The sequence below is a fragment of the Oryctolagus cuniculus genome, chromosome 14 (genome assembly GCF_964237555.1).
Source record: "Oryctolagus cuniculus chromosome 14, mOryCun1.1, whole genome shotgun sequence".
Classification (NCBI taxonomy): Eukaryota; Metazoa; Chordata; class Mammalia; order Lagomorpha; family Leporidae; genus Oryctolagus; species Oryctolagus cuniculus.
In genome coordinates this window covers 4512013-4539594 of record NC_091445.1, presented here as the reverse complement: position 1 = coordinate 4539594, position 27582 = coordinate 4512013, and the positions used below count along the sequence as shown (strand labels likewise).

Sequence of the window (27582 nt, the reverse complement as noted above, 5' to 3'; positions counted from 1 at the left end):
GACAACCCTGAGACACCACGGGGAGTGACAGCTCAGCCAGGACAGGGCACCCACTGTCTCGTCCCCTCCGTGAGCTCTGTAAGCAGTCAAACTCACAGGGACACAAAGCAGGAGGCGGGCACCAGGGGCAGGGAGAAGAGGAAATAGGATATGGAGTTCCAAGGGGACAGCGTTCCAGTTCTGCAGATGGAAAATTCTAGAACAACGTGAATGTGCTTAATGCTGCTGAGAATGAGGTGTGGAGGAGAAGGAAGACTGCTCTGGAGAGGCGGAGAGGTTTGTGAGCCGACTCCAGGCTGGGGAGCCCCAGGAAGACGAGTGACAGGATCTACCCTCAGGGCTGCGCGTGGCGGTAAAACAGGGCGCAGCCTCCCTTGGGAAGCAGCCACAGCTCTGGCTCCCAGAGCGGAGTTCCCTCTAGCCCCCTGCCCGGAAGTGGGCCTGTCTCTGCCTTCCCTGGCTTGGCCACTTGCGACTCCCCCTGCCCTGCAGCTCCCAGACCTCCTGGTGTGGACCAGCACCTCTCGTGCGTCTGCCCTCAGCACTGCGTTGCGTTCTCACGACTGCCATACCTGGAGCAGGAGGGGTGAGGGTGCCACCCACCACTCCTGCCCTACGGTGACAGGCTCCATGGCACACGTGGTGCCCTGAGAGACCCCGGCGTGTCCCTGTCCTGTGCCAGCAGCCCTGACACCACCACGCGGCTTCCCAGCTCTCCCTCCTGGAAAAGCACAGAACGGCCAGCCGCATCTCCAGCTTCCTCCTCTCCTACGTGCACAACCAGTGCAAGAGAAGAAAGGGCTTCCGGTACTGGGGGGCCTGTACTCCCCAGGCCGCAGCGCCTGGAGGCGGGTGTGAGACGAGCCTGCCTCCGCGGGGCCCCAGACGCACGTCAGCGTCCTGATTCCCATCCGGCCGAGGCCTGCGGTTTCAACGACCACTTCACTGCCCTCCTGAGCTGCTGACACGTCCATCTACGGGACTTCTTGCTGAACACGGGGCTGCTTTCGCTGAGGACAACCACGCCGGTTAAGATTCCACTACGTGCCTTGCTCGGGGCAGCAGAGCGCAGCCGCAGGCGGGAGAACACCAGGGGTCTGAGCTCCCACCACGGCGGCCTCCTTGAAGTCGACCACTCGGACTCACTGTCCGATAGTCATTGCCGATAAGTAAATCAGCTCATCTACAGTAAAAAGAAAAGCCCTCGGCTAATCTGACTGTGAGACCATCATAGTTTTCATTACAGATACGTGGGGTCATCTCTGCTGACCTCTACACTGCACCACGCCGGAGAAGGGAATGCAAGAGCCCAAGGGCCCTTCATTCATTCACGTGCCTCACTTCATTCATTCATCACACACAAGCTTGCTCCCTGCCCCGCACCAGCCCAGGCCTGAGGACACAGATGTGGACAGGAGACAAGGTCACGGCTCTCAGGGCGCTGTCCGGGCAGAGCGCCTGGAAGGACCGGGTGTTTCTGAGACACAAAGGGTGAAGCCGTTGACTGCGCCCTGGTGGGTGGGGGCACAGCAGGAGCACAGGTGGGAGACAGCGGCAGCACCAAGGCCCCCGGGCTCCAAAGGCCGTGGAGACAGGAATGTGTTCCTTCTCAGGGTCATGGGAAGCAACAGAGAATGTAAGCAGAAAACCAGCCCGTCTGGTCCGATCACCCGAACCACGCTGGCTGCCTTTCGGACAGTGAGCACTGCCGGGCTCCACTCGGATTCTGTCCCTGTGCCTCTGTGGTAACGTGAAGCTGAGGGAGCTTCCAGGCCAGGCTGCCCTCAGCAGGTGCCCACGGCAGGCAGTGGGGGAGGGGCTCGAGGCCTGACTCCCGCCCCAGAGTGGCCATTCATTCAGTGCCTCACTTGGTTCATTCATCAAACACAAGCTTGCTCCCTGCCCGGCCCCAGCCCAGCCCTAGCCACCCCCGTGCTAGGCTTCTGGGCCAACCAGCCTCTACCAGTGTCGAGAACCTTCCAGAAAGACCATCGCATGTGCTCTTTCCACGGACAACTGACTCTGGCCGGCTTTTACCTCCAGGGCATGAGGACAGCTCACGTGGCTCCTGCTACACAGGTGCCGGGAAATGGAACGAGGATCCCAGAAGAGGAGAGGGGCAGCGCTGGGTGCGGAGGGCCCTCTGCAGCGCTGGCCTCCACTCGCCAGCCCGACCCCGCGCCCTCCTCCAGAAGCCTTGGCGAGGACACACGGGGCACCTTACCCGTGTGCGGTGGTGGGGACGCCGTGGGGCTGTGGGTGGCGGTCGGGCTGCTGGATGCCGAGGAAGGAGTCAGGTCCAAGGCCCCGATCCTGGAGTTCAAGGGCGACGTCAAAGACAGCTTCCTGGCCCTCACCGGGGAGGATGTCCTGGACGCAGCCAGCGGCGGTGGCGAGGAGAACTTGCGGCACAGCCGGGGGGATTTGCCATCCACCAGGTGTTCCCCTCTGCTGCCCTGGCTGGTGGCAAAGAATAGCTCCAGGGACCTGGAGACAAGAGCGGGTGCCGTGAACCTCCCCGAAGTCACTCAGGAACTGAGACCATGGCGCTGGGCTGTCCTCCCTCGAAGGCCCACGCAGCACACGGCTCACTCAAGGAACAGGCACGCCTCAGACCACGCGCCACCCCCAGCCACTCGGCTGTGCTGTGAAGCCCAACAGCGAGCACTCACCACGCAGGCGCCACCCACACCCCAGGACTCAGGCTCCGGACTGGGGCCGAGCCCCCGGTACACAGGACACCCCGCCCCCGTGGCTGACCCTCAGACACGGCAGAGTGTGAAAAGCACATCCGAGCAACAAGAAAACAAGAAGGCGAAGGCAGGGAGGGAAGGAGGAAAAAGAAACACCAAAATAATTTCCAATAATCCCAGAGCGAGCAAAGACTGCTCGGAGACGTCAGGGTCTCAACTTCCCCTGGGCGCCCTGTGCCGCCCTCGCTGGCGGAGACCAGTGAGCTGCGTCCACCTGCTGAGCCGGGACTGTGTGGGGCGGGTGCCCACCTGGCGGGGATGGAGGTGAAGGGCCTCTTGTAGACGTCGGCCAGCGTGCCCAGCACCACGGCGGCCGTGGTGAAGATGCGGTAGGTGTGCAGGAAGGTGTTCAGGAAGTCAATGCTCAGGAAGCGCAGGTCCGTGAGCCGCTCCAGCAGGCGCTCCACGCTGGCGTAGCGGATCTGCGGCACCTTGCAGGAGTTGAGCGTCTTGCTGAAGCAGATGTCCGTGTCGTCCTTGTGCAGACGGGCGTCCGACCTACGTGCAAAGCAGCCCTGGGTCACGACGCCAGGACGGTGCCCACCCGCAGCCCAGAACCTCAGGATGGACGCCACACAGTGACACAGCACAGCACGCGCACCCACGTGTCCACCACAGCGTGGGAAGGCCAGGGTTCACCGTGGGCAGCGCCAAGGTTTCACTTCTCCGGTTTCATTAGGGAACTGAAGCCAAAAGCTCCCATTCGGAGGTGGACAGAGCCTCGCTCGCGTGGTGAGGTCAGCCTCAGGAGCTGGGAGAGGGCAGCCCCTTCCCTGGGCTCAGAGTGGGGCTCCCGTTCCACCCCTCGTGCTGTGTACCTGCGCGCGCTCCTGCCTTCCTGACTGCACGGACAGCGTGCTCAGGCAGGCGGCCCCCAGAGCCCCTCGGACGCTGGCTCTCGCTGCCCGTCTGGGTCTTCCAGGACTACCATCTGCGCTCATCACTGCCATCCGCTCCGACAGCTGCCGTGCTCATCCTTTTCTAACTCCTCGATTCATTCATCTCATTCTTCCTGGCTCACAAGTACCTCTGCTATGCATTTTCTACACGTAACCTAACCCCTGCCTTCACTGTTCTGCACCATTCAGATGTCTTCATTTGAATAACCCAGGGGGGAAACAACACCGTCCCCTGAAGCAGGACCGCCCACATCACCACGCCCCCAGAGGACCCCACTCCGTCCAGCTGTCCACAGCCCTCCCCCTCAGCTCCAGCAGGACCACGGGAGTCTTTGCTCGCCCCCTTCACTGGGCATCTCAGAAGGAGCCCTGGCTGCAGCCCAGGCCTTCGCCCTTGGCTGAGGGACATGGCGCTGCAGCACCAGGCCTCCTGTGAGCGATTGCTGGCCCGGAACCCGCCAGCTCACTGTGCATGTCCCGAATCAGCATTTTGAGCCTTTCAAGGGACCGTAAATCATATGCTTATTTTCTGTAGGATAAAAAGCAATCAGTAGCATTCTGAGCACACTTGGGGGGTGGGAGGACACAGCTTCTAACTTTGGGCCTGACTGGGCATCTTCAGCGAGCAGCCGGCCCCTGCCGAGGCCTGACCTGGGCAGCCTCGCCGGACACAGACAAGGAGGGCTCAGAGCCTCTGAAGAGGGTGCGGCCCTGTCCCCACCTCTCCCTGTGTGCAGCAGCTCCCCTGGTCCTGCAGCTCTTTGCGCGTCGAAGAACCTGGTCAGTGCCCATGACTCTGCCAGGCCGTCCGAGGACAGTGACACAGTCACCTTCTCTGCCAGCATCGCCCGCCGTGACTCTGTGCCTCCTGAGCTGAGACCAGGCCCCCTGAGACGAGAGCCGGCTGCTGCCCGCCCCCGCCCCCGCCCCCGCCCTGGGGATGCGTTCACCCGAATGCAGTGAGCTCGCCTCCTACCCCAGCCTGGAGCGTGGCACCTCCTGATGACAGCTGGTTTCTCTGATACACGGAGGAATGAGTCTCACCAGCTCCCTGCCCGCCCTCCTCCCAAACCTGACTGCAGGCTGGGGAAGGAAATTCACGTGAAATTAGCTGATGGCTTTGATTACACCAAACAGGATCTTCTTTCATGTCCCAAGGGGCTTTCAAGAGCGCTGGAATGGTTACCGGGCCTCCTCTGACCAGGCAAGCGCTTGATAAACGCTTCAAAAGCAATCCCAAGAGGGTGAACCGCAATCATCCGTGCTAACTGGTAGGCTTCCGGAGGAAGGGAGTGCTTCCGAGGTGCAGCCTTCCTTGGAACAGGACACAGCTGCGACGGGATGGGGTGTTCTTGCCACTCTGGGAAAGGCAGCTTCCACACCCCCAGCACACACCCGGGAGACCCGGCCCCAGGGCAGAGCGGGAGCAACAGGAGGGACAGGCACTGCAGGACGGCGCTCGCTCCCGACTGGCGAGAACCTCACTCTGAGAGGGGTGAGCAGGGGCAAACGAACGTCACCCTGCCCACGGGCCACAGCCGGTGCAGTGCACACGCACTGGCTTCCCCCGACAATCCTCACAGCCCACGACACAGGTTTGCACCAGCGGGGTTCCTGTGTTGATGTGTGTGTGACTGGTCAGGGCCACTGCTCAGACGGCCACTGCTCAGAAGGCCACGGTGGTCAGAGCCACTGCTGAGACTGCCACAGTCAGAGCCACTTCTCAGGTGGTCAGGGTCAGGGCTACTGCTCAAATGGCCATGGTGAGGGCCACTGCTCAGATGGCATGGCGGTCAGGGGCAATGGCTGAGACTACAGGGTCCGGGCCACTGCTCAGACGGCCACAGTCAGAGCCACTTCTCAGGTGGTCAGGGTCAGGGCCACTGCTCAGATGGCATGGCAGTCAGGGCCACAGCTGAGACTGTAGGGACAGGGCCACTGCTCAGATGGCCACGGTAGTCAGAGCCACTGCTGAGACTGCCACAGTCAGAGCCACCTCTCAGGTGGCCAGGGCCACTGTTCAAATGGCCACGGTCAGGGCCACTGCTCAGATGGCCACAGTTAGGGGCAGAAGATGCTCCGAGTACCTGCCAAAACTGGGCAGGCACAGGATGACCATCTTAAGCAATGTCCATCTTTAAAGTCAACAGAAGGGGGCGCAGCAGGGCTGACGACTGACAGCCTCAGCTGACGCACATGGCTAGCTCTGAGCAGACGGGCCTCCGTGGCTGTCCAGGCTTCAGGGAAGTACTTTTCAAGAAGACTGAACATCACCATATCATTTTGTAAAATACTGAAAAAATACTAAAATACATATCATTTTGTAAAATACTGAGATAAGCATCTCACGGCAGCAAATAGGGCGACTCTACTCCAGTCCCGTGACCTTAGAACTGAAGCCACAATGTGGACCTTCGACTCAACACCCAGACCTGCTCTGAGTCTTGGCATCATCTGTGCACATTTGTTTCTTCTGAACGATACTAAATTTAAAAACCCAGATAACAGAGTGTGAAAGGATTCCTTGACCTTGGGTTTAAAAATGGCCCGACTCAGAATATTTTCAGTTTGAGTCACTCATGAAAACACGGCCATTATTTTATAACTGGCACGTTCCAGGGCATTAGCACCACGTGCTTGGCCTTCGTCTCACACGTGGATGAATCAATGGCACCCCTTGCGCCGTGGGACGAGGCTAACTGCAGTTAAGGCCTCTCTAAAGAGGAGCTGTCCTCTTAAACGCAACACTACCACCGCCTCTACATCAGCGGTGCAGGCGTTAAAATGTCACAGGAAACGAATGGAAGACAGTTTTGTTTTTTTTTTTTTTTTTCAAAAAACTTCTTTTTTTGAAAGGCATAACAAAACCTGTCTTTAAAAAAAAAACATTTTACTCTTAGAATTGATAATGCAAGCGATCAAGAAAATGAGAGTAGAGAGCAAGTTGGTCAGCTTCCAAATGCCCCCAAGACAATTCCTGAACTTGAAAACAAACAAACATCTGGAAACAGAAGCACTGACATTTAGAGCCCCAGCGCACAGCTGCTGACGGAATTCCTTGTTTTAAACTGTGGCTCCCCTACTCATCACTTCAACAGTATTTTCTTTCTTTTTTAAAATTTTAATTATTTATGTGACAGGCAGAGAGAGAGTGAGAGAGCGAGAGAGAGAGAGAGCACAAGCTCTTTCTTCCCCTGATTCACTCTCCTAATGGCTGTAACACCCAGGGCTGGGCCAGGCCAGAATCAGGAGCCCAGAATGCTATCCAAGTCTCCCTGGATAGAATGGGCGGCAGGGCCCCAAGCACTGGTCTCACTTTTTGGCTGCCTTTCAGGTTGCTCTAGCAGGGAGCTGGATTGTAAGTGGAGCAGCAGAGACTCGAACCAGCCGTCTGATACGGGACAGCACTAGGCCCTAACCTGTTTCCCTAAAACGCAGACAGCAGGACGGCCGCCCCAGGCAAACAGCCTCTGAGGACACATACACGCGTGAGCGCGCACACAAGTGCACATATACACAGGGGCAGCGGGCCCCAGGGCGCAGCCAGCTACCCATGCTAGGTGTATAAAACTCCAGACGCAACTGTGTGGCCAAACTGGGGGATGCGACACATTCCCCCTGCCATACCTTGGTCTACCCTCCGACCTGGGACACACGTGACAGCCACTCCTCTACTGCTTTATACTGAACTTGAACACCCTTACAGGTTTTGTCCAGAGTGAAGGCGTGTGTGTCAGGATGAAAAACCCGCCGTGTGTGCCGCGAGGCAGCAAGGTGCACCACGAGCCTGAAAGACGTCGTGGTATGTCACTTTTCGTGGTGGCACACAGGAAGTTTCCCGTGATCGGGGCACGCTCCCAAGGCTGACGACGCGGGCCCAGGTTTTCCACCCTCTGCCGCTCTGGTCTGGACTGAAACGTAAGGGAACGAGGGGTCACACTCACTTGATCATGTGTGGCACGGTGACTTTGGAATTCTCTTCAAACACTATGGTCATCAAGCCGTTACATCGGATGTTGTCCACACACTGCGAAATCAAACAACAGACAGGTACATGACCATGCACCCCCAGAATCATCTGTAGCCCCTCCAAAATTTATCCTCTCACCTGTGTGTGGCCCTCCCTCCCTCTGCCACTCACTCACGCGTACCCACGCACAGATGCGCAGGGAAATATCATCCGCTGTTGAACAGATTCTGTAAACAGATCCCAAAACCGTGCACCCACCAAATGCGTGACAAGTACCTGAGCAACGACCCAAGGTCTGCACTGTCCCTCAGGAGTGCTGACCACAGGTCACCGTGTCACAATTCTCCGGTCCCAGCACTATTTGCAATGCTAGCACTCTGGACCTTCCAGCCCTGACTGCTCCTGCTATTTTCACTTACCGCCACCAGGGGGTGGTATGGAGTACCCAGACCAGAGTTTAGGGCTCCCATGAATGGAATCCACTTTGTCACAGAGAACCTCTAAGCCTGCTTCTCCGGTGCTTTTTGGGAAGCAGCAGAACCCCACATTTTGCTACTTTCTCTGGCAGTGTCTACTGGCACATGTTGGTTTGGGGACGGTAGTGTGTAATTTTGCAATTCATAAAGATTTTTCATAATATATTTTTAAAAAGATTTTTTATTTATTATTTGAAAGGAAGTCACAGAGAGGCAGAGGCAGAGAGAGGTCTTCCATCCGCTGGTTCACTCCCAGATGGCCACAACAGCCAGAGCTACGCCGATCTGAAGTCAGGAACCAGGAGCTTCTTCCAGGTCTCCCACATGGGTGAGGGGCCCTCCCAGGCCATGGCAGAGAGCTGGATCAGAAGTGGAGCATCTGGGACTCGAACTGGCATCCATATGGGATACCGGCACTGCAGGCGGTGGCCTTATCTGCTACACCACAAAGCCAGATCCATAATACGCTCTTTGCATGAACTATTTGAAGGTTCTTATATGCACGAATTTCAAGATTTTTGCAGCAGAATAAAACACCTTCCCATTCATTTTCCATGAACGTTCTAATTCCCACCACGTGTAGATGAGAAAGTGGATCACCGGAATTCCCTGTTGATGTCTACTTCACATATCAGACATTTTCATATTTATTTTTCCTTAAAAATTTGTTTTTCTCATGTCTTGTACCAACATTTCAACTACCGGAGGCATTATGGATTCCAACCTAGAGGAATAAAGTGGAGCCTCTGAAAGCTGCCATTCCATACATTTTTCTGGAAATAATTTGGGATTGTCTTTCTTTCTTTCTCTCTCTTTTTTTTTTTTTTTTTTTTTTTGACAGGCAGAGTGGACAGTGAGAGAGAGAGACAGAGACAAAGGTCTTCCTTTGCCGTTGGTTCATCCTCCAATGGCCACCGCGGCTGGCGCGCTGTGGCCGGCGCATCGCGCTGATCCGATGGCAGGAGCCAGGTGCTTATCCTGGTCTCCTGTGGGGTGCAGGGCCCAAGCACTTGGGCCATCCTCCACTGCCTTCCTGGGCCACAGCAGAGAGCTGGCCTGGACGAGGGGCAACCGGGACAGAATCCGGCACCCCTACCAGGACTAGAACCCGGTGTGCCAGCGCCGCAAGGCGGAGGATTAGCCTAGTGAGCCGCGGCGCCTGCGGGATTATCTTTCTACAGGAATAATCATGGTTATCCAGTCTGGTTATATGTACTCATGTGTGAATTTGCACTCCATCCTATTTTCCCAAGGTGGCTGAAAAGCCCGTACAAGACGACGAAAGTCAAGAGGAGAGACGCTATCAGGGAGGCGGGACGAAGGTGGGGAATGACAAGAAGCCTGGGACCGGGCCGCCACGTGCACTTCAGGTTGAGACCATCGGCTACGCGTGGGCCTCCAGTCAGCTGGGCTATGGCGTAGCCAACTCAAGGAGGGACACGCCAGAAGCTACGACACACACAGGGTAATGAACGTGCAGTGGCTTCCAGTCTGAGACCAGAGAAAAATCCTGGATTTCTGTTTAAAGGTATATTGAATAATGTAGTCAACAGTGTACGCGCACAATATCGTTAAAGTAACCACAAGATTTACCCAACTGCTTGTGTCAACCTGGCGGAGACAGACCCCAAAGAGCAAGCCAGCGATGGCCCCAAGGATGCCATGGGGGCCCGGCCTCCCTCTGCTGCCCGGGGTCCAGGCACAGGCCAGGCTTCAGAGCGCCACACGCAGGCCTGTCACCCCCGTGCATGCAGGCCTGGAGCAGCAGGAAGTTGTAAATGGTGTCCTCCCAGCACACCCGTGCGCCACAGTCTGTGCGCCCAGCGTTCCCACCAGCGAGGTGGCGTCCTGAGCCTCCTCTAGGGGAGACCTGCCTCCTGGTCAGGGCCGGAGCACCACAGCGTCCCCACGGCTAACCAGGGACACACATGGAAGAAGAGACGGGGCGGGCTGGCGCACGAGTCCATGATGGACAGACGAGCTGGCTGGGCCGGCCCACGGGAGAGGAACCTGGAGTTGGCGTGCACCCCAAAGGCTCACGGGAAGCCACAGAAGGCTCCTCTGTGTGGAGAAGTCCACCCTGGCGCTGCAGAGGCTCTCGGCAGGAGGGGACAACAGGGCAGACTCGAGGGTCCTCAGGATGCCCCTCGTGAGTCGGCAGGGGAACGGCTCCTGTCTCCCGAGGCGTGGAGCCGCGACAAGGAGGAAGCTTGGACACAAGCGCTCTGAGGACGGCATAACAGAAACTCAGGAGGCACTGAATAAATCCAAGATGGGGGAAATTTAGGTAAAAAGCCAAGAGAACCACTGCCGTGAGAAACTCTCACACTTCCCGAGACAGAAGTCTTAGAAGCGGTACAGCACAGCCAAGCAGGCGTGGAAGGATGCAGAGTTAGCCGGCACCAATCACCTTCTGAGTCCTCACGAGCACCGCGAACACGCACCGGACACACGCAATGAGGTGTTTCTAGGTGGGTGTCTCACACGTGCATTTATTAGGCACTTCCTGTGTGAGACAGCGGGCTGCGCGGAGGAGGGAGAGGAGGGGCAGGCCATTGAGGGAGCTCCCAGGACGAGGCCAGCCGCTCACAACCTCGCCCCCAACTCCACTGGAGAAGTGGATCAGGGGACCCCAGTTCTTACTCCTCCAGGCGGCCGGGACAAGGACAGTGGATGCACACAGGCAGGGAGGAGAGGGGTAGGAGACCTCCATTCCCACGGCCTCCTCGCTACCCACACACTTCCTGCACTCTCACGTTCCCAAAGCAGAGCAGGGCGACCACACAGACATGGCGATGGGGGCTTTGGAAGATGGTCACCGCCCCTTCACGTGCTGTAACTCCCAACAGACACACAAGCGCAGGGCCAACAGCCTTCAGTGAGGACCCCAACGTGGAGCTCCTGCCGGGCTCCAAAAGGACAAGCCGGGTGTCTGAGCTGTGCCTGCTCAGAACTGGGCCTCACTCGGCAGCCTCCCGGGACTCAGAGCCCAAGCCCCTGGGGAACACGGCACCTGGCTGGGAACCGCACACCGGGAGGGGATGCAAGCAGGCACGTCACAGCCCGAGCCGGCAGCACCCCGCACGCCCACAGACGGCCCACCACAGGGCACCCACGTTCCCGCAGGCTGCCTGGGCCCACGCCCATCCTGCTGGAGACCAGCAGAGAAGTGACTCTCACCTTTTCAAAAAGGGAACCGAGAGGAAGGGGGCTCGGATCCCGGCTTCCTAGGGATCCTGCCACACTGCTAGTGTGCTCCCACGGGCCCCAAGAGGAGCCTGGAAGTGTGATCCGGGTGCCAAGGGTTGGGAGACAGGCCCCTCCGCCGGCCCAGACTCTCCTGTTTCCAATGTGAGCAGCAGGCACGGTCCTCCTCCCGCTCCCCTGCTGTGGCTCCCAGAGACCTCTGATCAGACACAGTGCCACGGCCACGGCACTGCACACGAGGCGGGAGAGGACATGAAAAATTAACCTCGTGGGAAGTATACTACGGCAGCTGAGGTAGTATTCTGTAACTTCAGGCATGAAGTTATGGAAAAGAGAACTACACAGGGAAAGTAAGTCTCTCTCTCTCTCCCTCTCTCTCTCTCACACACAGACACACACAGACACACACACACACACACACACACACACACACACGAGACATGAAAAACTAAGAATGTAACAGTATCAATCCTTTTGCTTCTTAAATCAATCCTCAGCCATCTCAGAAATACCATGGCGCCTCGAGGGCATCATGTTATCTTACCTCTCTGCCTTCATAAATATGGAGACTCACAATGTGGAGTTCAAGGATAGGGAAAAAGGGAATAGAGGGCTGGCACTGTGGTGCAGTGAGCTAAGCCTCTGCCTGAAGCGCCGGCATCCCATGTGGACGCCGGTTCCAGTCCCGGCTGCTCCACTTCCCATCCAGCTCTCTGCTATGGCCTGGGAAAGCAGTGGAGGATGGCCCAAGAACTTAGGCCCTGGCACCCACCTGGGAGACTGGAAAAAGCTCCTGGCTCCTGGCTTTGGATCCACCATTTAAGAAAGAATCCTTATTTTTTAAAAAAGGGAATAGATATAGAATTTTAATGTTACTATTTTAAATTATGAAATACTTCAAATACACAGGTGAGACAGTCACATACGAGCCACCTCACCTGAGCTAATGTGGCCCTTACCTTGGCCAAGCTTGCCATGGATCAGCCCTTTTCTTTCAAGGCCACAGAACACTGGGACACGGCTAAAGCCCCTTCCTCCACTCTAGAACACCCATGCCACCCCAGAAACCCCTCCATTCCGAAGCCGATGGGCATCCTCTGTCCTTCTTTGCCTGCTTCTGATTTTACCATATGTGCATGTATTTGCCCATAGCAATATACAATACTATTTCATAAAAAATCTACAGATGTTCATATTGTTTCCCCCAACACTGTTTTTGAATTATTTATTTATTGTTTGCATGTACAGATCATTCATTCACTTTACCCATTCTATGGTATAAACATACACATTACAGTTTCTGTATCCCATCTCATGTACACACCTACAGTGACTATTCTTACATATTTCTCCTTGTAACTTTCTACCTCTCTGTCTTAACTTTCCACAGGGAATCTGTCTCTCTTTTTCAGACTTCCTTGTGTTTGGTCTTCTATAATTTATCTCAAGGTTTTACTTGATTATTTACGGCCTGGAACTCAGTATGCCCCTTTGATGTGAGGGCTCATATTCTTCATCTGTTTTGAACACTCCTACTCATTTTCTCTTTGAAGACTTCAGCGTCCATATGCTCTCAAATCCTTCTTTCTGGAATTCCCACTGGATGCCTGTTGAACCTGCTAGCTCTCTACATCTAACTGCTCACTCAGATTTGACATTTTTTCCAAACTGCACTTTGATCTATTCCAGGTAATTTCTCCACAGATCTATTATCAGATTCTTAATCTTCTCATCAGCTGTGGTTGGTTCATCATCTTAATGAATCTCCAGTAAGTCAGTGACTCTGATGTCTGTAGTTTCCATTTTTAGATTTTTCTATTTGATTCTTTGACGAATCAGGTTGCTCCTTTTCACACGGTGATCTATCTTTATGGCTTCTTTCTTTCTTCTTTGCTTCATTTACAGTTTTTCTGTCTTAAAGCTGTTTATTTTTATAATTTTTTCTAAGTTAGCCCGCCACTCTCTCAAGCTGTCGCAGGGCTAACTGCACTGTTCCCTGTGTCTGTGACCCCTCCATCAAGGCAGACGATTCACTCCCAAGATGTGGACTCTGATTTCGGCTCTCACCGTGCGTCCTGTATACAGGAGTGCTGGCTCCCAGAGTGGCTTTGTAGCTGCGCTCGACACCTGCCCGGGGTCTCAAGGGGCAAAAAAGTTCTTCTACAGCAACTTCTCAGCTTGCAATTTTTTCACACCATGTGAAGATCACAGATCTCAATTTCAACCTACATGCTATAACACTCTTTTTTTCTTTCTTTTTTTTTTTTTTTTTGTGACAGGCAGAGTGGATAGCTCTCTGCTATGGCCTGGGAAAGCAGTGGAAGATGGCCCAAATGCTTGGGCCCCTGCACCTGCGTGGGAGACTGGGAAGAAGCTCCTGGCTCTGGATCAGCGAAGCTCCGGCCGTTGCGGCCAATTGGGGAGTGAACCAGTGGATGGAGAGAACCAGAGAGACAGAGAGAAAGGTCTTCCTTTTGCCGTTGGTTCACCCTCCGATGGTCGCCACAGCTGGTGCGCTGCGGCCAGCGCACTGCGCTGATCCGAAGGCAGGAGCCAGGTACTTCTCCTGGTCTCCCATGGGGGGTAGGGCCCAAGCACTTGGGCCATCCTCCACTGCCTTCCTGGGCCACAGCAGAGAGCTGGACTGGAAGAGGGGCAACCGGTAAAGAATCCGGCGCCCCGACCGGGACTAGAACCCGGTGTGCCGGCGCCGCTAGGTGGAGGATTAGCCTATTGAGCCGCGGCGCCAGCCTAACACTCATTTTTTTTTTAAAATAAGGTTTTTAAAAAGTCAGAATCCAGGACAAAGAAGATCTTCCTTGTCGCTCTCCGTGGGCCAATGGTACCATTCTTATTTCATAAAAGGAACAGCCTTCCAATGTCTAAACTTTAAGTAGGGACCTCAATGATTTGGGGAGACCCAGGCCAGCTCTAGCCCCTTTATGTGTTAAGACCCCCAGAGCTTTGGACCTATGCCCAAACCCAAATCACTGCCACGCCTCTAAGTCTTCAGCTGACACAGCTGCTCTGGCTGTAAGTTACAACCAGGGGTTTCCCCTGCTATAGGTAAATACCACCTATGTATTCAATTTTTTAAAGTTTTTAAATTTTCCTGATTCTGTTTTTGTAGCTAGATGTTTAATAGCTAAATCAGCTCAGTCCTCCACACTGCCAGAATTGGAACTTTAGATAAATGTTTCCTCTCCAAAAGAACAGATTTATGTGAACATTTTTGCACATCTTATTACCCAATGTCAGTTCTCATTCATAAATCTTTCTGGTTCATCCTGTGAAGCACTAAAATCATCTTCAATGGGAATAGAAAGAAATTAGAGAAGCGAAATACACATGCAATCTGAATCACAGCTCCAAAGACCATGGAGTGAAAAGTTTGAAATGAAAACAGTTTGTAATGAAAAGTGCTCTGGTTACACTAAAGGTCTTTCATAACTGACACATGATCTTTCCATCGTCCTTAGGATGGATGGACGGATGGACAGATGAATGGATGGATGGATGGACGGATGGGTGGATGGAGAAAAAGAGTAGACAGATGACAGACAGATGGTGACAGACTAAATAGATGGACTGATGATAGGTTACGTGGGTATATGACTAAATAGATGACAGATAACAGGTAGGTAGTAGGTAGATGACAGATTAGAAAAATGGATAGATACATAGATATCATGACGAATCTATATTAGAGGAGTGGTTTTCAAAACAGGTTTCTCATCCCCAGACAGGCTTCAGTGACAACACAGGTGTCAAAAAAGCTCCATCAACTCCACTTCAGCCAGTGTTCTGCTTCCATTTCATTTCCACTTAGGATTTCAAGCAATGATGCTTTGAACAAAGGGATCTAGAAAACATTAAAAATCTAATAGCAACTATATATGAGTGTGTGTACGAATCTGCTTACAGAAGGTGTGGCATAATCTCCTGGTTGTAGGGGCCGGCACTGTGGTAGAGCGGGTTTAGCCACCTGCAGTGCCACATCTGATGTGAGTGCTGGTTCATATCTTGGCTGCTCCACTTCCAATTCAGTGCCCTGCTAACACACCTGGGAAAGCAGCAGAGGATGGCCCAAGTGCTTGGGGTCCTGCCACCCATGTAGGCTCCTGGCTGTGGCCTGGCCATTTGAGGGAGTGAACCACCAGATGGAAGATCTATCCCTCTAACTCTTCCTTTCAAATAAATAAATAAATATTTTTTAAAAAAATCAATGCTTATATAAAAATGTATCTTGATTGTTCAGAAGTGGATGGAGCTCTGGAAAAATGAATACGTTTCCCTCAGTTAAAATGAAATTCATGAGAATAGGCAATGTGTCAGACACCTTCTGTGTCATACTGAATTTATGTGAGCTGCAGGAACTCCTGACATAGATAGAACTACAAAATCAGATTCTTGAGCCACAGAGAGTGAGTTCAGTTTCAAATGACTACAGTGGGTCTGGAACTAGGAACATTACCCAAAACCCTAGTGACTTTGATTCAACTGGTCTTGGACAACTGCTGACAATGACTTCTACAGCATGGGTTTTTTGTGTCTTGCTTAAGGTCAAGGTCTACTGGGCTGTTTTTACCTTGTCACTACTAAGAAGTAGCAAGAGGGGCCAGAAGTGTGGTGCAGTGGGTTAACGCCATGGCCTGAAGTGCCGGCATCCCATATGGGCACCGGTTCGAGACCCGGCTGCTCCACTCTGATTCAGCTCTCTGCTATGGCCTGGGAAAGCAGTAGAAGATGGCCCAAGTCCTTGGGCCCTTGCACCCACATGGGAGACCTGGAAGAAGCTCCTGGCTCCTGGCTTCAGATCAGCACAGCTCCGGCCGTTCTGGCTATCTGGGGAGTGGACCAGTGGATGGAAGACCTCCTCCCACCCCGCCTCTCCTCTCTCTCTGTAACTCTGACTTTCAAATAAATAAATAAATAAATCTTTAAAAATAAAAAGAAGTATCAAGAAGAAAGATTAGGTTCAATTTTTCTTTTAATTCAGTTTCTAGGTTAAAGTAGAAATTTCTATGTTGATTCCAGAGAAGTTATTTTAAGGGAAGAAAACATATCTACATGCTACAAATCTGTCTGCCCAGGTCTACATTTTGTCACAAGATATAAAAGTCCTGCCCAAACCCAGAAGTTCAGAGGTGAATTTTAATTCTGCATTTTAATTAATGTCCATAATTATAGGGAAATGTTGAATAAACCATTATGTATGACAGTGAGACAAATGAACGCACTATATTGAAATGAATGATCAAATCTTCAGCCTCAAATCTTCCCCTATAAATAGATGAAAAAGAAAAAGAATCATTGCTTGAGACCATTAGCCACTTGCATGTTTTGTCGGAGGCGCCAACAGTTAATTATGGCCTTGGTGGTGTAACTAAAGGCGTCATTAATCGTTCAAGCCATTGTTCCTTCTAAAAAATGTTCACTCCAGAGAGACCTGGCGAAACTGCAAATCTTTCTCTCCCATTTTTAACTTTTTAATCTTAGAATAGTTTTAAATTTACAAAAATTGTAGAGTTTACAAAAAGCTAAAAATCTTAAATTTTGTATATAGCTCTTTAATATGAAACTCTGAATGTGTCAACACTCAAGAACCATTTTAGGGCTGGCGCTATGGCATAGCAGGTGAAGCCAACTCCTGCAGTGCTGGCATCCCATACAGGCACTGCTTAGAGTCCCGGCTGCTCCACTTCCCATCCAGCTCTCTGCTATGGCCTGGGAAAGCAGTGGAAGATGGCCCAAATGCTTGGGCCCCTGCACCTGCGTGGGAGACTGGGAAGAAGCTCCTGGCTCTGGATCAACGAAGCTCCGGCCATTGCGGCCAATTGGGGAGTGAACCAGTGGATGGAAGACCTCGCTCTCTTCTCTCCCTCTCCTCTCTCTGTGTAACTCTGACTTTCAAATAAATAAATAAATCTTGAGAGAGAGAGAGAGAGAGAAGCAGCTTTTTTAAAAAAAAAAAAAGAACCACTTCATTATAACTAAGATCTGCACACGGTTAGTATAATATTGCATCATGGCTTAGCAAGACGGCTTCAAATTAAGTTACAATAAAATTAAGATTTTAACTAATAAGGAGTGATAAGAATTTAATACTTTCTGATGTTTTATTTGTTCTTGCTAACGTAACAAGAATACCAACAGAGCAGATTCAGTGTAGTTGCTAGACACAATTCTAAGAATGCAATGATACTTCCCTCCCTCCGAAGTGATGAGCGTTTCAAAGACAAAATAATGGAAGACACATTCACGACCTGCAGTGAAAGCGTTCACTTCTCTCGTGGTAAGAATGGCTTCAGTGAGTTTATGTACATCTAGTATACAACACAAGAAACAGTGGGACATGTTCGTCTTGCCAGGAGTTATAGACCCCTAGACCAAAACTATCAGAGTCAGAATGTGTCCCCACTGAATAAGGAAATGTGACAAAGGTGACGAAACTCAGCGCCCGCAGGACCTGGGAGGAAGTGACGCAAGGATGAAGCAAAAGTGGTTACTGTGCTCTGAAGTGTGGCACTCCGTCAAGTCACGACTCAGACATCCTGAGGGCAGTCAGGCCCTGCACAAGGGCCTGACCCTCTGTGGGCATCCACCCCAGCGAGGGACAGCGACAGGAGGAAAGAGTCGGAACAAGCTGACAGCAGCACACCACGTTTCAACCCTAAAACCTGGCCACGAGCCTGACCCCCAGTGCTCGGCTCCCTGGGAGAAGCTGTGAGGGTGAGGCTTCACGTGGGAGAGGATACAGCCGCACTGCAGGAGTTCATGCAAATGCAATCACAAGATAGCTTTGTAAAAGTTACGTGTATGCACTTCAGCAGCAGGGGGACAGACAGACAGACAGAGCTCCTATGCGCCGCTCACTCCCCAGATTCTCGCAACAACCAGGGGTGGGCCGGTACTGAAGCCCCATTCCAGGAGCTCAGTCCAGGTCTCCCATGTGGGCGGCAGGAACCCAGTGACCCAGCCAGCACCACTGCCTTCCAGGGTCTGCAGCAGCAAGAAGCTGGAACTGAGAGCTGAGACAGGGTATGAAACCCTGGGGTTAGAGTGCGGGACACGGGCTTCTGAATGCAGCTTTTTCTCTCTTCCCCTCTTCTCTTCTCCTCTCCTCTCCTCTCCTCTCCTCTCCTCTCCTCTCCTCTCCTCTCCTCTCCTCTCCTCTCCTCTCCTCTCCTCTCCTCTTCTCTCCTCTTCTCTTTTCTTTTCCTTAAGATTTATTCATTTACTTGAGAGGCATAGTTATAGACAGAGAGGGAGAGACAGAGAGAGAGTCTTTTATCCGCTGGTTCACTCCCTAAATGGCCATAACAGCCAGAGCTGGGCCAATCCAAAGCCAGGAGCCAGGAGCTTCCTCCAGGTCTCCCACCTGGGCTCAGGGGCCCAAGGACTTGGGCCATCTTCTACTGCTTTCCCAGGCCACAGCAGAGAGTAGGATTAGAAGTGGAGCAGCCAGGACTCAAACCAGAACCTACATGGGATGCTGACACCACGGGTGGATATTTAATCTACTGTGCCGCAGCACCGGCCCCAACCTCATTTTTTATAGCACACACTGTCCGTGAAATTTTGAACACTGTATGTATGTGTGTGTAGTTACTAGAAGGAGTCAATATGAAGAACTCGTAGGAACACAGTGAGATAGAGAAGAACTTGTAGGATACAGTGTCGCTCCCCCTCTTCGTGGAGGAACGACACAGGACCCTGCGTTGTTCTTTTGTCTGCTCGGCCCTCCCCGGGTTTGCTGCTGGTTCTTCCCGGGTTGGCTACCGTCCCTTCCACCTCCATGGAAGGGCGGTTCCCCCTGCCACTTTCCCCACTTCCGCGGGGGAGCGGCACACCGCCGGCCAGCTCTCTCGGGGGCTGCACAGGTGTTCCTTCAGATAGATGATCCTCTTAGATGTTCCTGGTGCATGTTGTCTCTCTCCTCCTTTATAGTCCTCTTCCACCAATCCCAACTCTGCTACCCACACGCTGAGTACGCTGCTCTCCTCCAATCAGGAGCAGGTCCTACAGTTTATTGGTTGAACTGGAGGCAGCTGTGTAGAAGCTGTTTTCTCCTCTCCCAGCGCCATATTGTGGGAGAGCAGATGCATAGAATAAGTCTTAATTCCAGTAACTTAGTCTAGTCCGAGTTGCTCCCAGTTGCTCCCCACATACAGCAAGTGAGATAAAGAAAAAATACACACTGAGCGCCCCACCTCTGCCCCCGCCCTTCCACCTCCTAAGGTAAGAAAGTGCTTGTCGTTAGCTTGCTGTTTGGTTTTGGTCTTCTCCGGGAGAGACTGTGACAATGACGCTTAGGGCCCTTCTTGCCTCTCTGGATGGAGATACCCACAGAGGGCCTGGCGCTGCGCCTGGCACTGAGTCCCAGTGGATGCCGGATGAGCAAAGTCACACCACGGCACAGCCACACAATGGCAGGGCTCTAATCAACAGTCTTCGTGTAATGATACCATCGTCGCTCAGAAGCGCACACTGCCATGAGCTTCCCTGACTGCCGTACGATCTGGCACAAGTCTTTGGAAGCAGCTTACTGGGGCAGGGAGGAGGAAGCTGTGGACTTCTGCAGCAAGGCGTCGCAAAGCGAGAGAGACGCCCGTGGGTGCTCTCCGAAGGGCCACAGAATCATCCGTGCACCCGGGGGTCTTGTGTTCCCATGTGGGGAGCACCCTGGAAGGTAGCAGGTGAAGGCGCTGCCTACGCCGTGCCCTCTTCTTCCCACGCGTCTTGGGCTCACAACACCTACAACACAGCTGCGTGACGCTGTTGCCTGCCTGTTCTTGCTGAGAGCAGGCACCGTCGCCACAGCCCAGGGAGCTGCTGGCAGCGCGTGCGGACTCCTCCGCAAACGTCTGCAAGGTCAGTGCGGGACCCGCAGTGTGCAGGCTGAGGGACACACCACAGACAGGGAGGAATCCAATCAAGTACTGATCGACGCAGCACAGTTCATGCAAAGTATTAACAAGTTACCACAAGAAAAGAATTATACAAGCACGGGAGATTCCACATGTTCATTCCTTTGTTAGCCAGCAAAGAAATGGCTTAGGCTTGAGTCCTGTGTCTTCCGACAAACACCCAGTGTCCAAACCTCAGCATTCTCACCTCTCGCAGGGGATTAATGCTGTTTCTCTCTGTTTACCTTCAGAATACTATTCTAAGGGCCAAATGAGAACCTCTTTGACCAAGGAAAAGCAAATGTGTGGTGTAGCGGGCAAAGCCGCTGCCTGCAGTGCCAGCATCCCACATGGGCGCTGGTTCGAGTCCCGGCTGCTCCACTTCCAGTGCAGCTCTCTGCTGTGGCCTGGGAAAGTAGTGGAAGATGGCCCAAGTCCTTGGGCGCCTGCACCCGTGTGGGAGATCCAGAAGAAGCTCCTGGCTCCTGGCTTCAGATCAATGCAGCTCTGGCCTTTGCAGCCAGTTGAGGGTGAACCAGCAGATGGAAGACCTCTCTCTCTCTCTCCTCTCTGTGTAACTCTTTCAAATAAATAAATTTTTTAAAAAAGATAAATAAAAAAAAAGCAATTGTTGTTCCATATTGAAGTGCTGGGTTCCACATCCACCTGGCCCCTCACTCCACCTCCTGTCGGCTCTGGCTGACACAGACCCTAGGAAGCCGCACTTCAGACCCAAATGACTGAGTTCTTACCACCATGTGGGAGACCTGGACTGGGCTCCCAGCTCCCAGCTTGCAGCCCTGGTCCAGCTCCAGCCATTACGGACATGTGGGGCATGAACCAGAGGATAGGAGTTCTCTTGGGGTCTCTCTTTCTCTCTCTCAATTGAATTAATAAAAATTTTAAAACTATTATTGCCGCCACTCATTCTTCATTTCCCCTCCATTTTCAGCCATTAAAAAGAAGTGTAAGTATCTGAAGAACTACGATCTGGTGCCTGGACCTGTCTTACATATAAAGTACTGTGCATTCCTCAGAATAAAGGAGGCAAAGGGGTCTATAACACGTGCCTTTTCCGCGCACTGCATCTTCCCACAGCTAGCGACCTGGAAGATAATCACCACACTCCTTCCAACACTACTTACCTGCCACCACCTTCTCCCACATTAGCAAACATTGCCAAAATTCATGTGGAGCTTGCCTTTAGGAATGCTGGGGTCTGACCACCGTTAGTTGTGACGTATTTCCAAACCGCAGCACTGCCTGGATAGACGCTGCAGGTCCTGCACAGGGCATTTGCTGCTCAGGGAGAGGCAGGCAGGGCCAGTGTTGTGGGGCAGCAGGCTCAGCCGCAGCCAGCATCCCACCATCACAGCGCTGGTTCAAGTCCTGGCTGCTCTACTTCCTATCAGCTCCCTCCTGATGCAGATACAGAGGCAGCAGATGACGGCCCAAGAGTGTGGACCCCACCACTCACGTGGGAAACACAGGTGGAGCCTCCGAAGGGCCCTTGTCCTCAGGCTCAGCCCTGGCCTTTGCAGCCACGTGGGGAGTCAACCAGTGGATGGAAAACCTCTCTCTCCCCCCTACTCTCTCTCCCCACTCCTCTCTCTCTCCCCCTCCTCCCCCAACCCAGCCTCTCTATTGCTCTGCCTTTTAAACATTAAATAAATCTTTAAAAAGAAAAACTAGAAAGGCAAACGGTTTCTGTCCCTGCTTTTTCTTTTAAAATTTATTTATTTTAGCTCATCAGTCAAAGATTATAGATGGTTATAGATGGGTGAAATAATTTCTGGGGTTTCTATTATGTCTCATTGGTCCACATGTCTCTTCTTGTGCCAGTTCCAGGCTGTTTTGATTATAATTGTCTTGTTGTAAGTCTTGAAATCTAGTATGTGATGCCTCCAGCTTTGTTTTTGTTGTTTAAGATTGCTTTAGCTATCTGAGGTCTGTTATGTTTCCATATGAATTTTACGGTTGTTTTCGCTAGATTTGACAAGAATGTCATTGGTACTTTGATTGGGTTAGCACTGAATCTGTAAATTGCTTTGGGGAATATGGATACTTCGATATTGATTCTTCCAATCCATGAACATGGGAGACTTTTTCATTTTCCATTTTATTTCTTTCCTTAATGTTTTCTAACTGTCATTGTAGAGTTCTTTCATGTTTTTGTGTAAATTTATCCTGAAGTATTTACATTTTTATAGTTATTATGAATGGGACAGATCTTAGAAGTTCTTTCTCAGCCATGGCATTCTCTGTGTTTACAAAGCCTACTGATTTTTGTGTGTTGATTTTATACCTGCCACTTTGTCACACTGTAAGTTGCAATAGTGTCTTAGTGCATCTTTTGGTTTCCCTACGTAGAATCGTATCATCTGCCAACAGGGAGAACTTGGCTTCCTCCTTTCCCAGTGGTATCCCTTTGACTTCTTATTCTTGCCTAATGGCTCTGGCTGAAACTTCCAGAGATATACTGAATAACAGTGTCCATAGTAGGCATTCTTGTCTGGTTCCAGATCTTAGCAGAAACACTTCCAGCTTTTCCCCATTCAATATGATGCTGGCTATGGGTATGCCATACATTTTCTTTATTGTTTTGAGGAACTGATCCTTCTATTTCCAATTTGCTTAAGGTTTTCATCATGAAAGGATGTTGTTCTTTATCAAATACTTCCTCTGCAGCTACTGAGATAATCATATGGTTTTTATTCTTCAATTTGTTAATGTGATGATCACATTTATTGATTTGCAGATGTTGAACCATCCCTGAATACCAGGGATAAATCCTACTTGGTCCAGGTAAATGATCTTTCTGATGTGTTGCTGGATTCAACTAGCTAGCATTTTGTTGAGGATTTTTGCATTTATGTTCATCTGAGATACTGGTCTGTAGTTTTCTTTCTTTGTTGTATCTTTTTCTGGTTTTGGAATTAAGGTGGTGTTGGCCTCATAGAAGGAGTTTGGATTCTCCCCTTTCAGTTGTTCTGAACAGTTCAAGAAGTACTGAGAATAATTTTCCTTAAAGTCGGACAGATTTCAGCAGTGAAGCAGCCAACCCCAAGTGCTTCTTTATTGCGACGGTTTTTGTTACCAATTCAACCTGTGTCTTGGTTACTGGTTGATTTAGGTTTTCTATGTCTTCGTGCTTCAATTTTTGTAAACTGTGTGTGTCTAGAAATCTATCCATTTCTTCTAGATAGTCCAACTTGTTGGCATAAAGGTGTCTGTAGTAATTCCTGATGTTTTTTTATTTCTACGGTATCTGTTGTAACACCTCCTTTTCCATCTCTGACTTTATGACTTCAGATCTCCTTTCATGGGGCAGGAGTGTTAGCTGGGGCAGTGCTCTATCAGTTTTGTTTGTTTTATTCCAAGAATCAGCCATCTTCCCCTGCCTTCCCAGGCACATGAGCAGGGAGCTGGACCTGACACAGAGCAGCTGGCACTGGGACAGGCACCCACATGGGACGCTGGTGTTGCAGGCAGCGGCTTCCCCTGCTGAGCCACACTGCTGGCCCCATACTTTTTCCTATCTGACATACAGTTGCTCACTGTCAGCTTTTTTACTGTAGACAGGGTCTCTCCTGATTGCTTAACCTGAGACTCTCATCATCGCCCGCATTAACCACAGCTTGATAGCTGCATCTCTCCGCGTTCTCCTGGTCAGAACTAAACAAACAAAACCCCACTGGAGTCCCCACTGGACAAAGTGCTGCTAGCAAGGCAATTTCAACACAATTCAGCCAAGTGACCAGATGCCCAGGAACTACAATGCGATCACCACCTTTCAAGGAAATTCTAACCTCAAGAGGAAAAATGAGCCGACAACGGAGGCGCAGGTGTGGCAGTGGGGCCACCTCCAGACGTCATTCGTCCAAAAGAATAAGAGCTCGAGAAGCCCTGTCGGGAAGCCTGCGCTGTGACATCGGGAGAGAAAACGTGGCCAGGGCCGGCTTACCTGGCTTATGTCGCTCATCCAGGCCGCCTTCTCCTGGCGCGAGGGCGCGAGCAAGACCACGGTGAAAGGGGCGGCTTCCGGCGGCTCCACCACGATTTTAAAGTCCAGGTGTCCAAACACTTGTCCGGAGCCTTTGGCTTCAACACACGCCAATCAAACGAGACAAACGCGCGGGAACGTGAGCGACGCTGCGTTCAGTCCCGATTCACACAGTCACAGCGCGCTAGGGCCGGCTTCTCACCGCAGCAGCATCGCGCTTCTGCGCATGCGGGGGTCTCGAGGGTCCCCAAGCCCAGGACCGCGGCCACCTCTCACTTCCCATTTTCTCTGTTTCTATAACCTGCTGACTGCCCGCTGCAGCTTGGCTGTGGTCTGCGCCCCAGGGCTCGTGGCGAAGGAGGTGGGCCCCAGACTGGCGCTGCTGGGCGGTGGGTCGCATGCGCCACTGCCCTAGCGTTCCTGGGACCCCAGGCAGTTCTCGGGGAGCAAGGCTGTTGACTCCCTACTCTCTGCCTCCTATCTCGCCATGTAATCAGTCTCTCCCTCCCTCCCTCCCTCCTGCCACAGGTATGCCATCCCACAGGAGCTGAGCCAGTGCCCGTACCCTCCCCTGAGCCTCCAGGGCTGTGAGCTGAGCAAACGTCTCTGCTTTATAAAGAGCCCAGCCTAGGGTGCTTTGTTGCAGCAAAGGAAAAGAGACGAACACCCTGCCTGCCACTAAGAAATCACGGTTCTGACAGAAATTCAATACCATCTGAATGCCTAAAGTGGCCTAACAGGGCTCCCAGGTCAAGTGGTTCAACAGAGCTCTTTAACGCATCCACCCATGAAACCTTTTGTTCTATTCCGGGGCAGCGCCAAGTGACAGACAGGGACTTACCGTCATCGTCGCTGGCATCGGGCTCCTCGATGAGTGTGCACTCCATGAGCGACAGCACCCCGCCCGTCTGCAAACAAGCCAGGGGCCCGCTGAGAGCTACACTCTGATTCGTGCATTTCACGCCCAAGTTGCCAAAGAGGAAGGCACAACCATTCCGTACCACGTGTACTTTTTCAAATCATCCAAAACTAAACTTGGATGTGAAAAAGGATTTCAATTCAATGAGCTTTACTAAGTCCTTCTTCCCCACCCCAGTCTTGCTCCCAGGGCTATAGAATTTAGCAAATCCGGGAGACGAGATGGTGCCGCACAGGCTGCAGAGTGAAAACTCGGCTCTACACCGAAGCGGCGTCATCATGGCGCTGCAGCACAGTGCTGGACAACAATCACGGAAGGCACGGGTAGGCAAACTTCCTGTACAGGGCCAGGCAGTCAAGATTTCAGGCTTTGCAAGCCACAGAGCTTCCATCACAGCTACTCAAATCTGCCACTTTTAAGCAGCGAGCAGCTGCAATCGGAAACACAGAAAGGGGGCTGTGTTCCAATAAAACTTTATTAACAAACACAGACAACACGCTTGGGCTCTGGTGCTGTGCAAGATAAAGCGGCCCTTAGACACACGGCCTCAGGGCGCTGGGGACATGGCACGTGGTTTCTGAAGCTCTGTATTCATCAGCCAGCGGTGACCGTCTCTAGGCCAAGGCTTCAGCTAGACATTGTCTTTAGCTAGACATTGGCTATTATATGTATAATTACATGATAGATCTAATGATTAGAAAACATTTCCAGCACTCTGAATGCAAAGGGCAACAAAGCCGCCGTCAGAGCTGGCAGCTGCCGCTTCCCTCATCCGCTGCCTGATGGTGGGCCAGACGCAGGGAGGGCACAGTGGGAGGAGCCTGGGTCCCTCTGCAGAGCTCGGGCCGGGAAGGGGCTGGGTACCTTGAGCAGGTGCAGCTTTCCCCCGGAGCTCCTGGTGCAAATCAGGAAGTGCTTGGTGAACAGGAAGCACTGCCTCTCGCCTTCCTTCTTCAGAGACAGCGACCCCAGACGCACTTTGCTCAGCTTGCCCCGCTCAACGGAAGGTACTTGAATGAGAGAGCCTGGTGATGACACAAGTGAAGAATACACACGATGAAAACCCTGGAGAACCAGGCGGGGTCACCATCGCAAACGCAGGCCCTGTCTCCCGAGCACCAGGGACTGACCGGAGCGCCACCGGGCTTAGATGCCCCACCCTCGGGCAGGGAGGGACGCACGGTCTCTCAAGGGCAGACATGATCCCTGTACCCCTGTGAAAGGCTTCAGACGCCACGCTCGGTCTGCTCTCTGCAAGGGGAGTCTGCGAGAGGCTCCACCACACCTAAAGGAGACGGCCCTTCTGCCACCCGGCCTTGGCCTTCGGATCTCAACCCATTTGTTTACTGAATAACAATATACACGTCATGTAATGACATACAGCATTACAGTAACACGACAGAAAAGCAAACACAATGGATTCATCCTGAAGCATCGAAGGCATATCAGTAGCATACTGTTACAGTTTTCTTTGAATTTAAAAAATAGAATGTGCAATCCATGTTGTAAAAACACATACATTATACAATTCAACACTTCATTAAGGATGACTGGTTTTGTTTTAAGATTTATTTATTTATTTGAAAGGCAGAGTGAAAGAGAGAGAGAAACCGAGAGAGGTCTTCCACCTGCTGGTTCACTCGCCAGATGGACGCAACGGCCAGGGCTGAGCCAAGTTGAAGCCGGGAGCAAGCAGCTTCCTCTGGGTCTCAACTCTCCAGTTAAAAGACAACAGACTGGCTGAATGAATTAAAAACCAGAATCCATCTATTTGTTGCTTACAAGAAACACATCTTTCCAACAAAGATGCATGCAGACTGAAAGTGAAAGGTTGGAAAAAGATATTCCATGCCAACAGAAACCAAAAAAGAGCTGGCGTAGCCATCTTAATATCAGACAAAATAAACTTGAACACCAAAACTGTTAAGAAAGACAAAGAGGGGCACTATGTAATGATTAAGGGATCAATTCAACAGGAAGATGTAACTATTATAAACATATATGCACTTAATTAAAGGGCACCAGTTTATTTAAAAGATATGTTAAGGGACTTAGAGGGAGACTTAGACTCCAATACAATAGTACTAGGGGACTTCAATACTCCACTCTCAGAAATAGACAGATCAACCAGACAGAAGATCAAAAAGGAAACAGCAGATTTAAATGACACTATAGTCCAAATGGATCTAACAGATATCTACAGAACTTTGAATCCTACATTTAAAGAATTTACATTCTTCTCAGCAGTGCATGGAACCTTCTCTAGGATTGACCACATACTAGGCCATAAAGCAAGTCTCAGCAAATTTAAAAGAGTTAGAATCATACCATACATCTTCTCAGACCACAGTGGAATAAAGCTGGAAATTAGCAACTCAGGAATCCCTAGAGCATATGCAAACACATGGAGACTGAACAACATGCTCCTGAATGAACAATGGATCAT

General features: G+C 51.7%; 1 protein-coding gene across 4 annotated transcripts in view; it reads right to left on the bottom strand.

Annotated features, from left to right (window-relative positions):
- RASGRF2 (Ras protein specific guanine nucleotide releasing factor 2) overlaps positions 1 to 27582 on the bottom strand; it is a 216821-nt gene that overhangs the window by 65620 nt on the left and 123619 nt on the right. For 3 of the 4 annotated variants that reach the window (XM_051854059.2, XM_051854061.2, XM_008261879.4), the window contains 6 exons: positions 26001 to 26161; positions 25059 to 25125; positions 24179 to 24315; positions 7597 to 7679; positions 3003 to 3251; positions 2225 to 2487 (listed from right to left, as the gene is read on the bottom strand). In XM_051854059.2, coding sequence (XP_051710019.2) covers positions 2225 to 2487; positions 3003 to 3251; positions 7597 to 7679; positions 24179 to 24315; positions 25059 to 25125; positions 26001 to 26161 — 960 coding nt within the window. The remainder of the gene's footprint in view (positions 1 to 2224; positions 2488 to 3002; positions 3252 to 7596; positions 7680 to 24178; positions 24316 to 25058; positions 25126 to 26000; positions 26162 to 27582) is intronic. The other variant, XM_051854060.2, reaches the window with a different exon arrangement.